The 18,971-nt window shown below is 42.2% G+C and overlaps 1 protein-coding gene across 16 annotated transcripts in view; it reads right to left on the bottom strand.

The window, feature by feature from the left end:
* LOC113115091 (discs large homolog 1-like protein) overlaps positions 1 to 18,971 on the bottom strand; it is a 128,804-nt gene that overhangs the window by 24,180 nt on the left and 85,653 nt on the right. For all 16 annotated transcript variants that reach the window (XM_026282372.1, XM_026282381.1, XM_026282389.1 and 13 more), the window contains 3 exons: positions 18,745 to 18,795; positions 17,537 to 17,661; positions 4,028 to 4,197 (listed from right to left, as the gene is read on the bottom strand). In XM_026282372.1, the coding sequence (XP_026138157.1) occupies positions 4,028 to 4,197; positions 17,537 to 17,661; positions 18,745 to 18,795 (346 nt within the window). The remainder of the gene's footprint in view (positions 1 to 4,027; positions 4,198 to 17,536; positions 17,662 to 18,744; positions 18,796 to 18,971) is intronic.

Here is an 18,971-nt window from a genome sequence, read left to right as displayed (position 1 = left end):
GATATGAAACCCAGTCATGGAAAAAAATCACAGCTTTTTTTGCAAAGAGGGCAAGAAAGGATGACAGTGATCATTTTTTTAATGAATAATTAGGATTTAAAAATCTGTTGCTTTTAGGGGTGGCACGGTTCATTGAAAAAAAAAAACGAACCATTCGGTTCACCCCACATGGCTCGGCACGCGCTGGGACCGCGGTTCAGTTTAAATTTGACGAAGCATCTGTAATATGGTTTGCTATAAATAGTACGTAAAACAAACTGGGTTCAACATATATACGTTTCTGTTGGTGTATGCCTATTCTGGATTCCCAGACATTACAACAATAGTGATGAGAAAAAAAAACATTCACTCTTGATCAATGTTAATTACTGCTGGAATATGAGCAGTCATTTATTCCGTCATCACCCGGGTGCTGACAGCGCGCGCGCACAGATGAGATCTAAGCAGCACAAGTTAATATGTATTTAAACTCATTTAAACTTTGCCAGTTTAAACATTTAAGAGCCAAAGGACGCGTTGTATGCCTGTTGTATCAGTGCATTCTCTTAAAGTGACAGTTTTTATATAAATCTAACAGCAAAAACAAAGAAATCACTCACTGCTCTTGATTTAAAAGCTTTTATAACTTTAATAAAGAATTATCTTTAATTTATACAGTCCAATATGCAATGCTGTTTTACATTTGGTTACTTTATTCAATTTCTGTACCTAAAAACTTATGCTGCCCAAAAAAATATAATTTGTAAAATGTATTTATTTGTGCTGTTGCTTGTAGTTGGATAGAATATTCTTTTTTTATTATTTATTAGAAAGTATAGTTTTTCCATAAACATAGCACATACCGAACCGTACAGAAAAACGTGACTCTAAAACCGCGAAACAAATGAACCGTGAAAAAGTTGAACCGTGCCACCCCTAGTTTCTTTGTATTTATTTAAAATGTAACATTTATTGTCAATATTGGGCTTGCAGCGAAATAATCAACAATGTCTGGCATTATGAACATTCTCACACCACAACAACAACATAAAAATACTATCCTGTAATCTTTTAAATTTAATAAGAGAGAGAGAGAGAGGGAGAGAGATAAACTGTTGCATAAATTATTTGGCAAACTGTGTGTAAAGGCAAGAGAGAGAAACGTATCCATGGCAGCGGAAGCTTAAGGTCTTTGCAGTGTTGTGGAAACGCTGCGGCTGGCCTTAAAATAGCCCTGTTGCGTATTTATAAACACACCTAAATAACTTTGATCAGATATTAATCCCAAGAAATGATTTAGCCGTACTCTTGCTTTCCTAGTGCAATGGTAGGAGGTTTTAAATGTCAAAATTGGTTGGGTGAAACTGAAACTCTGTTCTTCACCATGCTGTTTGAAATAAAACTATGTAGTGCTACACTGAGTATAGCAGAATGAAATAAACTTCATCCATTAAATCATTTTACAGTTCATAAATATTTACATACAAACTGACTTGTTTTGATTGTAAGTAATAATAATACGGTCCTTACATGTTTATTTAAGAATATCTGCTGTATTTGAATGGCCATGACTGGGTTAATATCGGGTCTAGTATACTTTTTCATATGTTCCTTATTTAATGCTACTATATGCTGATAATCAAGTTTGTAAGTATACACCTTCAGGCTTGTATTATTTTTACAATAAAACAAAAAAGCAAAACGAAACAGATCAGAGACATATATCTTTATTATTAACCAATATCCCATACAGTAATTGAAACAACTTGCTGCTCTGTAAATTATAGACTCTTTTAGTGCCGACGTCACAATTACATCACAGCACTAGCAGCAGATAAAACAAAGGGAAAACTGGAGGAGGTCAATTCAAACCAGTAGAGATTTGGCTACATAAGGAGCTTAAAATATCATCTTGTTGTGATGTTGGGTGCCAGAATCAATGGAGCACAGGCTCCAATTTGAAATGTTATCATATCTGCTGCCATTGCCAGATGGAAAAATTATGACAGATGTATTCATAATGCAAAAAAATGTGTGGACTGGCCAGAAAAAAAATCTATAAAAATCCTCACGTTTGTAGCGCACACATCTTATCAGAAAAAGTTACAATAAAGTATTGTCTTTTGATGTTTTGGATTATGGTTTGTGTTACGCATCTAAAAATTTCGTATTTATCTCACAACATGCAAGAGTAGCCTATGTCGTGTATGAAAATGTATGCATGTAAAACAAAAACTGATGATTTATATGCTTAATCATCTGTAATTGTATATACATAGTGATTGATTTTGGCCGTAATTTTTAAGCTCTTGGTAAGAAAGAATAATCAAATACAGAAATCAGAAAATTTGCAGTTTCTGGATTTCTTATTTCAAGAAAATATTCACATCTTACTTTAAATGTAGGCCTACTGATTGCACTGATGTACTGATGCAACCGATTGTACTGATTGCAACCGATTGCACTGTATTTTACATATTCACTGTATTTTATGTTTTAAATTCATTTTAAATAAGTCCATTTTTAAATCGCTCTCCGGTGTTACGGTTTAACTGGTTACCATGTGATCTGGTGACCAACTTCCTGGTTCAGGTCTGATATTCTTGCACCGCGTCGCTTCCATTATGAGCGCGCTTATCGCGCGCCTACATTGGAAATAACGAACTTGAGCGCGCAATAGACGTGATATGTGAACGGCCCCTTAAAAGACAGCGCGCCGCGAGACAACAGTCACAAACCACCGAGCCACCCCGAATCAGCTCCAGATCTCTGGAAACCATGCTAAACCATAGCAGAACCCTGACTACATTTTATGGATTGTGATGCTAAAGAACATTTCATGACATCTCAGACAACTGTAAATGTATGGCTACTGTGGTTTAATTATAAATGCTATCATAAGCTCATATTTACCATAGTAAAATAACTTTCTTTGCCTCTTATTTATTTCATACTGTAAAAACTTCAACCACAGTTGAAAATGAATAAAGGTTGAAATATTATATTAGAAGTTGTACTTATTTATTTATTTTTTTGTAAAGTTATCCAAAGGATTCATTAGCTAATTTAAAAAAAAGAACATTAGATTATTTTTATAACAATAAATAATTAATCGTTAGATTAGTCGACTAATCGAAAAAATAATCGTTAGATTAGTCGACAGAAAAAATAGTCGTTAGTCGCAGCTCTACATTGTTTACTAACTGAAAAGGGTTCCATATTATGTATTGTACATAAAATACATGGAATTACACATACTATTTTTGAAATAAATGTATGAATATTAATTTGTTCATTAATATGAACATTAGAAAGGCTGCACTAAACCTCTTTCATTTAAGTGTTACCTCTGTTGTTTACATTTTAATTGTTTAGGTTTTATAATATGTATATATATATATATATATATAAATTCCTGTAATAAAAAAATTATAAATTTGAGTAGTTCCTCAAATAAAGACCAGTAGTCAAATAAACGGTGGGTCTCTTATAGTGGCCGGGCACGTGGTCAAAACGGACAAATAAAGGCCGGGGGAAATTGCCTTAGACCAGGGGCTCATCTCCTGTTTCCAAAATATGGCGTTATTTTATGGCGTTACTTCCCTGTCAAATGTCGAGAGAGCATAATTGTGGCGCGAAAGTACATTAATATAATGTGCGAGCACAAATCTCTCTGCTCGCGCGCTCTCAGATACACGTTGCTCTTGTAAGAATTTTCTTTGGGCTCGATCAGAGAGTATGCATGCACTTAAAACGTGTTCAGTGCAAACACAAATCTTTCCTCTTCGCTTAAAGTAAGCGTGTATGAACACGTTTTAAGTGCAGGCATACTCTCTGAGTGAGCCCACAGAAAATTCTATTTATGCATAATAAATGTTCGTTTAGTTTCAATGATTTTCTGCACATCTCTCATTTACTGTAATTACATGTATTATATTGCCTTCATATCGGTCAGTCGGTCAGACTGATTTCTCACTATCGGCATCGGCAATTAAAAATCCCATATATGTCGACAACTAGCAATAAGACTTGGTTGGTGTTACTTTACCTTTGGGTCCTTTGATGAGCTTGATCTCCATGACTTTCTCTGCTGCAGATTTTCTCCTCCTGACATACAATCTGACTAGCGACCCCGCCTCCTTCAATGCCTCCACAGCCTTACTGTGGGTCACGTCTCGAACATCAGCCTCGTTCACTCTCAGAATCACATCATTTACCCTGCATAGAGTAAAGCACAGGTCAAACATGCACAAGCAACAGTGCAGTGTGAAGACATCTCAGTCTCATTCAACTGCACACACCATACAAGAATCACAAAGTGATCTGACACTGAAGAGGTTACATCTTTGTTAGAGCCTGACCAATACATTGTCTAGCTGATTTTATTGGCCGATACAAGCCTGTCACCAATTGATCCAATAGATATATCGGTAATGGCGAATATGCCACCGATATGCCAACAATATGATTTTTTTTTTTTTAACAGAACATAAAATGCAGATAAAATGCTTGTAAATGGTGTAATTATTTAGTCTGTCCAGCAAAGCGTACTCCAATGTTTGCCACCGGCAACCTGGATGAAATGCTTTAAAGCTTAAGTGTATGGCATATTATTAAAATTTTGACATATTTCCATAATGGAGTGCCCTTTCAAATGAGACCACTCCCGTGTCAATAGACCCCAGGGTCCAGGAGTTACGGGCAGTTAAATTCACGGTCAGGTGCTGACCAATCTAGCGATCCCCCGAATTTGGTGGAGATCCGCCGCCAAGTTCTCTAGATAGTGACACCAGCCAACACTTTCACTTCAGTAAGGAGAGGTCTCTTGTTCAGGCAGCAGCATTCAAGCGTTGTCTTTTTCGACCATAAGTGCCCTAAAAGTGCCGTACACATTACATTCAAAGGGCATTAAAGTGCACGAGACGTGAATTTAAATTGTATTTATTTACAGAGGTATATTATGTCATACTTCACACTTCTAGTACGTTTCATCTGTGTGTGAAGACAGTAGCGTAAAACTGTGAATGAATGTTCCAAAGTGAAATAAACTTTAACGGAATAAAGTTGAATGGAATTGAACTGAAATAAAGTTTAATCAACTTGATGTACTGATGTCAGACTCATTTTGGATAATAAAGTTTGTTAATATTAAAAGCCCTGCCTCCATTAATTATTTTTGTCCCATCATTATTAGTGTTTAATCTGTCCTCAGTGTGTGTACACAAATCGGCAGATAGCTAACAGGCTTCAAAAGTAGGTCAGAGGCTGGAGTAAAGAACAAGGCTCTTTATTGTTGTCTTAATTCTCATGAAGGAATCTTTGTAAAACTGAAATGATACAGAAAAATAGCACCAATCACTGAATGCTATCCAAAGACGTCATACATTAACAGACATAAAATAAAATACCTTTAAGCTACAAAGTTGTAACACATATATATTACATTCAGCTAGTATGCTTATAACTGTAAGAAACTTGTAAATATAATATGTGCAGCTCAACAGCTAAACTAACGAAGTGAAGTGAACTAATGAAGGCCTCTTCACTGAAAGGCTATACAATAGCAGTTTTCACGTGTTAACAAATACATTTTAAAGTAACATCACAAACGTTTTACATGACACATATGTATCAATGTAATTAACTATAAACTCAAATACAACTTACAAGCGATGCTTTCCCAAGGCACAAACAGAAATGAAGACAGGATAAGATGACTTGAGCTGCAAGCTGACCGTATGGAATATAACTACTGCTTTATTTCCTGATCAGACTGCATCATGTGATAAATCAACCAATGAAAGCAATGCAAGAATTATATATGGACACAATGAATTACCCCTAGATGACCACTAGGGAGAGAAAGTAACAAACTAAATGCAAAGTATTCTTACAGAACATGACACTCCCCGCCTGGTATAAATTAAATACCACTGAATAACCTTATTGAGTCTGAATGAAAAGAGGAAACTAAATCGGTTTAATTCCTCAGCACTCTTGAGAAGGAAAGTCTCAGAAACAGGTCTCAAGAAGGTCCTCGCTGACCCAGATTTTGTTACCTTGAGTTCAATCTTCCTGACCTTCCCATCTTCATCAGGGAATGTCCTTGCAGGCACCTGTAAAGTTGGTTCCACAGTCTGATCAGATTTGCTTAACAGGTCCCCACAAAGGAAAGAATCGGTGCAATGCATTGATGAAGCTTGATGTGTCCATCGCCTCAATCAGCTCTATGTGCACGGCCCGCTTGCTCATGCAGGTGAAAAGTACAGCCCACCTTTTGCTGTTAGCCTGTCCACCGCGGGTTTGTCTTGTGGTGACAGCCCATGTGCCGAAAACGTCAAGACCCACGTAGGTGAAGGGTGGCTCTGTACTCAGACGGTCTAATGGTAGATCTACCATCTTTTGTTCAGCGGTTTTCCCACGAAGCTTGTTACATGTAACACATTTGTAAAGGATACTGCTGATACATTTCTTAGCTCCAATAATCCAGAATCCAGCTTCGCGGACAGAGCCTTCTGTAAAAACACGGCCTTGGTGTTTAACCTTGTCATGACTATGGCGCACAAGCAATGTTGCAATGTGGCTGCGGCCTGGAATGATGAGAGGGAACTTTTCTTTAGTGTCGAGTAACGTGTAGCATGATCTGCCGGATTCTGTGTGGTGCAAACGTAGTGCCACTGCTCAGGTTTGGTGAACTTCATGATTCGCTGGACTCTGTTGGAAATGTACACATAAAACCACCTGGTCTGATTGTATATGTACCCTAAGATGACCTTGCTGTCTGTGTAAAACTGCAATGTGTCTACACTGATGTCCACTCTCTATCAACTCTGCCACTTCTACTGCCAACACAACTGCTCTCAGTTCCAACCTTGGAATAGTATGAGCAGATAAGGGCATTAGTTTTGCCTTTCCCAAAGCAAATCCCACGTGACACTCTCCATCATTGTTGATCACCTTGAGGTAAGCTACAGCGGCAATGGCTTTCACCGAGGCATCTGAGAAGATGTGGAGCTCTTTCTTTTGGGTGGTGGTAAGGGTAGTAGGTGTGTAGGCTCTTGGAATATTGAACCCATTTAGGTCTTGCAAGGAGTCCTTCCACATTCTACATTTAGTTCCCTCTCGAGGCGTTAACTCAACATTACGTCAGCTAAGACGTATATGGGAACCCTTCCCTTCTCCACTTTCACTGAAATCTTATTGGCTAACGCCAGCTGGGGACAGCTGGCCAATTGACGCGAAGCATGCAAATACTGGCGGGTCAGCGGGCAGTATAAAATGCATGGGCGCGAAAATTACGTCAGAATCTCTTTCTTCACGCTAGAAGTCTTATCTAAGTCATCGTGGAAGTTGCAATAGAGGACTACTCATCCTGTTTTCCTCTCCGCATCCGATGGCTGCTAATGCTAGATTCGGACCTTCACCAGTTCTGTGGGACCTGCCTGGGTTTCTCACATGGACCACATGTGCGCCCACTGTGCCGAGCTGCCAGTGCGTGCCCTCAGAGCCAGTGGCTCGGAAAATAGCGGGAATGAGGCCCACTGCCGCCAGCGAGCCGCTGGTGGGCCCTCCCCCACCCGAAGACGTGGTGGACGATAGCTTCCGCCCCGCGAACTTCGTCCTCTTCGGAGCTGGCGAGCAAAACGACTCCATGTCGCTTTCGACGTCCGGAAAGGTTTGAAAATAATACCGCCCCGACCACCAAGAGGGCCCTGCAGACCTCCAGGAGGAGCTCATCAGGGTCTGCGGAAAGGCGCCGTCACAGAGCTGGGTTTCACTTACAAAACGTACCTGACGAGCCTGTGGAAGGTAACTGGACTCGTGGCTCCTCCAAGAAAGTCGAGCTGCTACCAGACGGCATTGAGGCGTGCAAGAGCTCGTGGTGAAGTTGTGGGCTGCACCCCAATCGGCGCGCGCCCACTCTGCTACGCAGGCCATGTTCACGCACGAGGATGGGGCGGAAACCCTCCCCCCGTCGAGGAGACAGTTACCGCACCTGTGCCCGTCTCCCTCTACATTTGGTTCGGACCACAGCCTGCCTTCCAAGCCGTGCAGTTCATGGCCCTTAGACGAACAAAGCCTATACTTCTGAGGGAAGACCGCTTCATGCCAGGGCAATACTCAAGGTGTTTCAGGCAGACGGCGGCACAGTAGCGCTGACGTCATCAAGGATCTGCGCGGCAACTGACTCTATGGCTTACCCTATGGCTTACCCTCTATGGCACCTATGGCTTACCCTAGCTGTCCTGAAAGACGCGGACCGTAGGATGACCCTAAACGTTCCAGTTGCTCCCTTCGGCCTTATTGATGACGTCATGGAGCTTTTCTCAGAGACACAGAAAGCGCGCCAAGGCAATGAGCCACGTGATGCCCCGTCGCTCACTCTAGTCTTCTTCTGCGAGGTTCTTATGCACCTCGCCATGCTCTAAAACCAGCTAAAATAGCCCGCAGTTGCCCCCCGCTCTGAACCGGACGCTCGTTTCGGCCGAAACCAGCAGTGGTAAGAGCCTGGGAGGAAACGTTAGGGTCAGTTGAGGACCCCGCGCCGCGAGAGAGCCACCGCGCCATCGAGCCGTCTCCCTGACGGTGAAAGAGTGAGTGAGCGGGAGGCCTCGCCCCCAAGCGCCATGTTCAAATGCATCATGTCCCCCATTTCCTTCGGGCGCCGATTGCTATGTGTGTTTAAATGCCGTTTGTGTGAGTTCCACAATAGAAGCATGTACACAATCAACAAAAGAGCTTTTCTTCTCTTACACTCAACACTGTGTCACTCGCCCTGTCTCATAGCAGCGCTGAGCCACAACCCATGATTATAATGGCCTCGCGAGAGTGCCTACACCACATAAACACGGTGTCACCCTCCATGTTCAGATGCATCATGTCCCCCATTTTTCTTCGGGCAACGATTGCTATGTATGTTTAAATGCTGTTTGTGTGAATAAAAATTGTACTATAGAAGCATAAAAAGTATACTAATTATTGCACCCAGCATTGTGTCTCTCGCCCTGTCTCAAACAGCGCAGAGCCACAGTCCACGATTATAATGGCCTCTCGATGGCGCAAGAGTGTCACACCATTATGCGACGCACCCGCCCTCCCGCCAGTGCTTCCAGCCTCGCGGGGGCGGGGCCCTGGTCAAAATAAGCCATCAGTGGCTGTAGACGTAACGTGTCCGCGGTGTCATCTCATGGACAGTAAGAGGGCTATCCCGGGCATTTCAACGAGAATATTCACGACGGATATTCTCTCTAATTCAAACGCAGACCTCCCCGCTTCAATGGCATGGTCCCGTCACTGACTTTGCCCCAAAACCGTCCTGTTCTGCGACAGGAAGTTCTCAGTCTGCTTGATTTCCCCTCAGATCGAGCGGAATGCGCATGTTGAATTATCTGGACGATTGGCTGATTTTAGCCCACTCAAGAGATGTGCTATCAGTCACGTGGAAAATATGCTTCGCCGTTTGGATACGCTGGGACTGCGTGTGAATATGCAGAAGAGCGTGTTTTTACGAGTCAGACTATAACATATCTGGGAATATGTTTGGACTCGATGGCGATGCAAGCCCATCTCTCTCTAGAGCATTTCATTGACTCTGCGCTGTTTCAGACCGGGCAGGTCGTTTGCACTGAGGGAATTCCAAAGGCTTCTGGGACTGATGGCGGCGGCTTCTTCGGTGTTCCATCTGGGTCTGCTACATTGCGGCCACTACAGTTTTGGCTGTAACTTGATTCCGCCAAGGGCGTGGTCTTCGGTCCACAATCACATACGTGATTCTAGGCTGGGGAGCAGTGCTCCTGGGCCTGTGGTCGGAGTCACAGAGATGGTGGCACATAAACCGCTTGGAATAATGGAAGCGGTGTCCTAATATCCATGCAAGCCTTTCGGTCGAAATTGGAGCGGAAACATGTACTGATTCAAACCGACAACACGTCTGTGGTCTCGTACATAAATCGCCAGGACGGCGTGTGCTCCAGAGCTCTATTCAAACAGGCAGCGGGTCTCCTGTTGTGGGCGGACCGACACTTAATCTCCATAAGAGCGTCGCACATCCCCGGTACTTTGAACCGTGGAGTGAGCATGCCCTTCGAGGAACGGGATTCCTCAAGGAGATGGAGGCTTCACCCAAGATCAGATCTGATGATTTGGGAGGGAGGAAGTGGATTTGTTTGCCACGAGCGAGAACACGTTTGCTATCTCACTGCCCCCCTGCCGGGAGATGCTCTGACATCGTGTTGGCCGGAAGCCAGGCTTACACATTCCCTCCTGTGAAGATTCTGCCTGTGTTGTGCAAAATCAGGGAGGAGAAAGCGTCAGTTATACTCGTGGCCCTGAACTGGCCGAATCAGCCCTGGTTCGCGGACCTGAGAGAGTTAGTAATGGCTCCCCCATGGCAAATCCCCCTCAGGCAGGACCTGCTGTCTCAGGCGAATGACACAATATAGCACCCCAGCCCCGAGCTGTGGAACCTTCATGTGTGGCCGCTTGAGGGACCCTAATGAGCGGGACGCTCTACACTCACGAGTGCTAAACACACTTACAGAGACGCGAGCATCATCAAACATTCGCTGCTACGCGCAGATGTGGTGAGTTTTCACAAAATGGTGCGAGAACATTTATATTGACCCGGGGACCTGTTCCGTGTTGGATGTTTTGCGCTTTCCACAGCACAGTATGGATAGCGGGAGTTTGAAACCATCCACGCTAAGGAGTATGTGACCGCTATTGCCGCTTTCGTTCCCCGGTTACGGACAAACGATCGGTAAGCACGCTCTGGTAATCAGTTTTCTCAGGGGAGCGAGGAGATTGTGCACTTCATGGCCGCCCTCCGTGCCGCCGTGGGATTTCGCTGTAGTTTTGAGGTCTCTGTCTCTTACTACCGTTCGAGCCATTAACCTCGATTGCTGTTAAGGAGCTTCCCTGTAGACTGCCTTGCTTCTTGCTCTCGCCTCGGCGAAGTGCCTTGGAGAATTTCATGAGTTTTTGGAGAATGATATTGCATTGGTTTCGGGCCTGGCGACTGTTATGTCACTCTCCAGCCGAGACCGAGTTTCGTTCCGAAATCACTCAATACACCGTTTTGTTTCCCTGCCCGCCTTATCTGTTGAGCCGTCAGCCTCGCTGATGCTCAGAGCGCCGGGACCCTGTTAGGGTTTTACGGATCTATATGAATCGCTCGGCCGCCTTTCGTCAGTCGGACAAGCTGTTCGTGTGCTTGGTGGATGTAATAAGGGACGTGCTGTTTCTAAACAGAGACTTTCTCACTGGATCGTGGACGCTATCGAATGCCAGGGGAAGGATTATCCCCTCAATATCAGAGTTCATTCTGCGAGGTCAATATAAATGCTTCCTGATGGACCTGGTCTAGAGGTATGTCTGTCCAGTATTTATGTTTTGCTGCTGGCTGGTCTTCCCAGAACACAATCGCCAGGTTTTACAAGCTGGATGTACCCTATGTAGCGTCACATGTACTTTCGGTGAGTTAAGTTTTATTCATTCTGTTAAACCAGCTATACAGTGGTTACCATGGCTGCTAACTCTGTGTTATGGATTATATGGTTTATGCAGTAGTCACCGCAAACGCCGTCGACTCGGTTTAACTCTCATGCTTGAGTGCTTATTGCTTTGTGTCTGCCCTTGCTAGTGCAGATTTCAATATATTGCTTGAAATTATGCAAATTTTGTTAGGCTCGGAGCAGATGTCTCATTGGTCTAGTTCCGCCTATCAGATGCAAGCACTCTTAGCGACACGGCCATTGGCTAGAACTGTACTGCTTATGTGAGGGGGTGATTGACTCCGTTCAAGGCTTCTCTTCACTGCTCTCACGGCAGGATTTTATACAGTTCCCATATACGTCTTAGCTGACGTAATGTTGAGTTACCGCCTCGAGAGGGAACGTCTCCGGTTACTATCGTAACCTCGGTTCCCTGAGAGGCGGGAACGAGACATTACGTTAGCCGCCGTGGTCGCTGTTTGATCAGCTGTGCTAGCATTCAGTCGTGATTCTGACGTAATTTTCGCGCCCATGCATTTTATACTGCCCGCTGACCCGCCAGTATTTGCATGCTTTGCATCAATTGGCCAGCTGTCCCCAGCTGGCGTTAGCCAATAAGATTTCAGTGAAAGTGGAGAAGGGAAGAGTTCCCATATATGTCTTAGCTGACGTAATGTCTCGTTCCCGCCTCTCAGGGAACCGAGGTTACGATAGTAACCAGAGACGTTTCCTTCTCATGTGGAAGAGGCATATCGCAAACGAGGGCTTCACTTCTAGTAAACTCTCATAACAGGAACTTCCCTTGTATAATGATTGGCACCACAAATCCGAAAGGATCAAACAGACTGTTCACGGTGGCTAGAACACCTCTATTGGTAAAAGGCTTCTTGGTAGATGCTACTCTAAAGGTGAAAACGTCATGTTTAAGATCCCAGCTGAGCCCTAAACTGCATTGAATAAGGGCTGAATGTCATTGAAGTCCAGGTTCTGCAAAACTTTGCGTGGTCTTCTAGTGGGAAGGCATCCAAAACGTCAGCGTGGTTCAATCTTATGGAGGTGTAAGTTTGAGTCGGCAAGGATCTCTTGCGCCTTTTAACCAGATCTATGGCTTCAGCAACTGATGGTTTGAGAATTGAGGCCGTCGTCAACATAAAAGTCGCACTCCACAAAGTGTTGTGCCTCTGAGCCATACTCACTTGCTCCATATTGTGTTGCGTGACGAAGACCATAGATAGCTAATGCTGGCGACGGGCTATTGCAGAACACATGGACTTTCATCTTGTACTCAACAATCTCCTTATCAGGTTCGTTGTCCTTGAAACAAAGGAACCTAAGTAAATTTTGATGGTCTTCTCTGACAGTGAAACTGTAAAACATCTGCTCAATGTTCTGCTATCACTGCTATCGACTCTCTGCGAAAGCGTAGTAAGACTCCAAGTAAGCTGTTGTTCAGTTCTGGGCTTTTAAGTAACAAATCGTTGAGAGAAATCCCATGATGCTGAGCCCTGGAATCAAACACGACTCTAATCTGATTCGGGTTCTGAGGGTGATACACACCGAAGATAGGCAAGTACTATCGTTCCTTTCCTTTTTGCAACGGTGGAGTTAACTCTGCCTAGTCGTGATCAAAGACCATTTGCATGAAGTTCACAAAGTGAGTTTTCATCTCAGGCTTTCTTTTAATTGTGTGGCACAAAGAAGCAAGGTGAAAGCTTGTTCTCAATTGTTTGCCAGCTTTCGCCATGGTGATCGAAATGGAAGAGGCGCCACCCAGGTGTTAGACTCATCCATAAACATTTATTTATCCACAAGCTCCAGGAAAAGATCATCTTCGATGGAGAGACCTACTTTGTCATCATCCTTGGTTCTCTCAAAAATCATGCTGCCGAGGCTGCAGTTATGGAAAATTGGGGTGTGGTTTGTAAGGCCGTGAAGAGATGTGAATTGTAGTTGTTTGTGGTCAAACCTCTCCTTGACTTGAATACGTTTGGGACATAGAGTAAGGAGAGATGAGAGCACGTTAGTCCGAAAAGAAGTCACAGACTCTGTCTTGACACCACTTTTGGTGTCCAAGTATGATAGCCCTGGAGGTAACCCTCAGATTTTGCAGACACTAACTCCCTTAACAGGTCTCCCAGCTCTCTGAGCTTTACGGGGTCCTTATGACTGATTTTAGGAAAGTTCACTATCCTCCCAAAGAGAGCTCTTTCAATAACCTCGGGGGAGCCATAGCACTCCTCTAGGCGATCCAAAGCCATCCTTAAACCTACATCGGGGTTGGCAACATGTACAGAACGAATCCATGTGACGTGCTCTGAAGACTGATTTCCTTACCATTTTTGTTCAGTCCTCTAATAGCGTTGCAGAATGAAGATTTCCATATCCAGTATTTTCTGGACAATTATTAAATTTGATCAGGCCAGAATTCACTAGCTCTCGACGTACCAAGTACTTCGCAATATCACTCATACCTGCCCTGTTCTCTGCATAGCCTAAATGTGGCTGTAATGAGGCTCTACTGACAGAGCAAGGGTCTGGATGAGTAGAGAGGAGGTGATCAAAGCAATGGTCATGAACTGCTGGCGTTGGCCTTTCGGGCTACTGCGCTTTATGGCTATCGTCCTTTGTGTTGAGTTGACGAACCACGGACGTCACTCTTTCTAGCATTCTTGGGTAAGAAATGAGAAGCACTGCTGGGACCAGGGAAATGCTTCTTTCGGTCTGATTGGACCTCGGGCAACAGTAATGGCATGTAATCGCATGTATGGTTCAAGTACTGGGGGTTTTTCATCACTGAGATGTAGCTGGAAGTGGTGTTCGACGTATTCATGTGTGCGCTGAATGGCGGCTTGAACTGACTCATGAAGACTCCTACTGCCCTGAGTACATTTGATATCTGTTGCTGCTTCAAGAATTTCAGCTTCAGCCAAAGCTACAGCAAACTCCCTCTCTTGCTCCAAAGCTGTTAATTAAGTGGATATACGTGCCTCCTTGACCTTCAAATCAGCTGCAAGATGTGCGTCTTTTATCTGCAATTCAGCTTCTCTTTGAAAGAAGGTGGCGCGTGCATGTGCAGCTTCAACTTTAGCAAGGGCCTTAGCAGCGGCCCTGCTAGCTGAGGATACTTTAGATGTATTTGATAAGGTGGAACTTTGTGATCTTGCTTCACGTGCCGTCTGTTGATCTTTAACACTGCTGTCAGTGATGGACGCTTTTTCCACTCCAGCTTCACTGATATGCGACATTGTGTTTAACGATCCTCCAAGATGTATCAGAAGGGAAGTATAAAGAGGCATTAGTATGCTTGAGAGGGTGTCTTGGCTTAGTTCCTTATCTTCTCGTTTCTGTTTTGCACGACGTAAAGCCGCTTTTTTACTATTCTGTCCTCAGTGTAATCACGGTAATTAATAGAGTTTTAATGACAATTTAAAAAAGAAATGGTAATACTAATTGTGGGGACTTTGATCTTGATTTATTGTCAAATCGGTAATAGTTACATCACTATATGTAACCCACACATTTGATTATCATGTTTGATTATCATGATTAGCATCAACATGTAACAAGATGACTAGAAGTTTAAGAAAATATCAATACACGCAAATTTTCACGTGATTTTGTTTGGGGATACTGTATCGATTCTAAAAATGGAATATCAATATTAAAAAAATAATAATAATCATACAAGATTTATGGCAGTTGTTTTGTTTTGGGTTTATATCCTGACCGCTAGATAGAACTTAAACAGTGACAGAAAATACTAGCAATTTTTTATAAAATAAATTTTAAACGTATAATACATTTTACTAAAGAATCCTGAAAGAGCGTTAATTTACCCCTTGTACTGCACAAAAATTGGTTCAATAACACTGAATGTTACATGGTCTGATTATTGCAAATCACTGTTTTCTGGTTAAATAATTTGTAAAAGGTTTTCATATAGTGGTGTGTTCTTAATGACAGCTTTACTAAAAATATATCCTATTCCTAAAATTAGAAATATTCCAGTTTATCGCCTTGCCAGTATCGCAATGTATCGCAACCCCCGTATCGCGATACATATCATATCACCAGATTTTTGCCAATACACACCCCGAGCTAAGACAATGCCTAATTGGTCAAAACACTATTAGGGATGTGTCTAACAGCTGAGTTTAAAACCCTATGAAACAAACACTTCTGTCTGTTTTTATTTCTTAACTTAGTTTCTTTTTTTCTGCAGAGTTTGGTGTTCTAAGTTTTGCCGCAAAGCTGTGTCTTAGATTTTGTCTGTGTGCGCTTCAAAACTTCAACCACTGTACACAATTCTGAACCCACCCTTCAGTCAAATCCCAACGATTGGCTTCCCAAGACATCACTCCGGAGGCTACAAGATCTCCAGCAAATCAACAACCTGGGAAACACCTTTTGTTCAGTGAATAAGGCCTTACAATGAATTCAGGCAATTCAGCCCCAATCCAGAAGGGGGCGCCTGCAGCAATGCAACGCTGTTTGATAACTGGCCGCTAGCAGAAAACAGCGAATGCCGTGAGTTGCGCACTTGAAAACAAAGCCCACTAGAAAATGACAATGTGCTTATTCTGAATGCGTCTCTCACAGACTGGCAAAATATTTCCATATTTATGATGTAATGTATCTGAATGCTACACTATTATTTATTATGTAATTTATAGGCTTTGCACTTCAGTCATATTCCAGTGGTGACACAGAGGCATGCGTGCTGATGTTTGGTTCACTGTATTTAGTTTTGATAAAGCACCAACTGTGCTTCAAGCTAGCGATGCTGGAACTGATGTTTTGTGTGTGTGTGTGTGTGTGTGTGTGTTCGCATTCTGCTGGCGTGATTACTTCTACTTAAAACTGCAGAATCAACACTTATTGTCTTATTAATAATAATGCATCACTGGAATAACGCCGTTTAAAAGAACTGTGTTAGGTAACAACGTTCTTTTTTCAGTAACGGGGTAATCTAACTAATTACTTTTCCAGTCGTTACAACGCCGTTAACATTACTGGACGTTAAATGCGGTGCATTACTATGCACTGCTTTAATAAACTATGTAATCCGAACGCACCCCTGGCTCACACAGTTAGTGAGGAGGTCGGTTAATAATGAGATAAGCGATTTAATTATGATTGGCTAAAAAGAGAGTGAAAATGACCTTTTGCCGATAAAGGATATCTCTTTAACACATTTACATGACCAGCAAGCTGTCTGCTTATTAGGTATAACTGATATAAAAATGTGCATGTAATCGCACTCATTGTGGCCTGTGACATTTCTCTGTTTGAGCCGGACAAGCCTAACACAGCAACGTTGGCTTCAACACAGCATTTTAGCACCTTCACTCAAGAATACAATGCAAAACTAGGCTACAATTAATTTCCCAGCTCTTACTGGACACAAAAAATGTAAAAACTATTGAAACAAACTGAAGTAATACAATTATACATCACATGGTCTGTAAGTGTCCCAAAGCTTTTATGATATACATTAACTCTCTCCCACACACATTGCAATTTACAAATAATGCAAGCAGCCAGTGATAGGGCTCTTTATACTCTCTCTCTCTTTATGTGTGTGTGCGCATGTGTGCATAGAGTTGTCAGTGTGATGATTTCAGGAATCAAGACCTCAGTAGTACAGTAGTACTGCTTTACTGAGCCTCTGACAGAACTGAGACTCTGACAGAACTGAGACTCTGCAGGACTCTATCACTTAGTAACAGCACTTGAAAACAGGATAAATCCTAACACAAACAACAAGGAAAATCTATTACAATGGTCAATACAACACAATCTCATATATATATATATATATATATATATATATATATATATATATATATATATATATATATACCAATCTCACAGTTGAATATTCTGTGGGTGTTATGATTATGCCATTTTTACTAAATTAAATCAAATCCAAAACTGCTCTATACTATACTGTATATCACTGACCATGTGGGGTTTTAAAAAGTTACATTTTGTTGAACTATTACTGAGTATGAACAGCAAAAGGAAGAGATCAGGAAAAACATGAGAACCGGAGGGGGCATTACCGCAATCTCCCGTCCTGAGCGGCGGCACCCCCTGGAATGACTTTAGTGATGAAAATGCTGGGGTCTTCACCAATGTGAGGGTTATCTGTGCCACCGGCGATACTGAAGCCCAGGCCTGAATTGCCCTACACAGCAGGTGAAAGAAAAGCTGAGGTTACACTCAGGATGACTATTCATTGAAACACAACTCTATGCTTCAGTCAGTGACTATGGGAGCATAAAGCTGGTTAAATTCAACTGGAAATGTGATATGCAAAATGGCAGTGTCCTTCCTGTATTTGAATTCACAATTCCAAAATGGAAACTCAAACGTATGATTACAATGCATTGCAAAATGTGTCATACTTCATTTATTAAGGCAAATATTATTAAATCTAAGAAAATCAATATAACTGTTAGAAGGTTTAAATTAAATGCAACAAAATATTGCTACAGCTTGCTCTGCTCTGTGAGCTAGTTTCATGTCGACTTGCATTGTTTTTATTGATTAGTTGTTGCAGCCCTAGTCTGAGAAATAGCTCTTGCCACAGTTAAAGTCAACCCAAAGTCATTAACAACGTACTGAGAAGCATTTGTTATAGTACAACTAATTATTTTATTATATATAAAAACATGTTTAGATGAATACTATACTTTTTCTAATTACTATAAGCCAACATGCAATGTACAGACTATAAAACACCTTCAGTCTTCAGCTGGACTGCAAAGAGTTATTACGTTACTGCAAATAAGAATCAGGCTTTAAGTTGAGCAGACAACAGCTTGTGGAGGAGCATTGTTTATTTATGCAGGAGTTAATAAATGTGCACTACAGAGCAGTGCTGAATTAGGTCACAAACAAGCTGATGAGAAGGGGGTGGGGGCCTTAAGCAGAGTCAGGGATTAAGACTTGACTGTGGAAAGCAAGATGGTGCTCTTTTTCTCCTCCCTGGTAAGTCTAGATAGAGTGGATAATGGATAATCAAAGTTTCTCATGCTTTCTCAAGCGCTGACAGCTCTAATGTGTTGCATTTTAATTGACGGCCTTTGAGCTGGTAAATGGAGTCACTGCAGAGGAGTATTTAAAGATTTGGCTGTGTAGTTGCTTGATTTAAGCAGTGGGTCAGTGTTATACTCAAGCTGTTCAGAGGGGAAAAAACAGAGATCTGTGATAAAAAAAAAAAAAAAAAAAATTCCGATAGACCAGCAGACCTAGTCATTCTACTCACCCTTTCCAGTGTAATCTCCTCATACTCAAAGTCAGCTTCAGTACCATTAACCTGTGAACAATACAACATGTCAGAGACTATTTACATTTTTCAATACTCAATTTATTATCTTTTACAGAAGAATTAATAAGTTTAGTTGACATTTGAATTTTGGGCAGTGTCCATTCAGGTAAAACTTAAAATGCAAACATACCAAATGCACTTGTAAAAGCACAGTTAGCACACTA

This window comes from Carassius auratus, chromosome 2 (assembly GCF_003368295.1).
Source record: "Carassius auratus strain Wakin chromosome 2, ASM336829v1, whole genome shotgun sequence".
NCBI lineage: Eukaryota > Metazoa > Chordata > Actinopteri > Cypriniformes > Cyprinidae > Carassius > Carassius auratus.
This window is presented reverse-complemented; position numbering and strand designations above follow the sequence as displayed.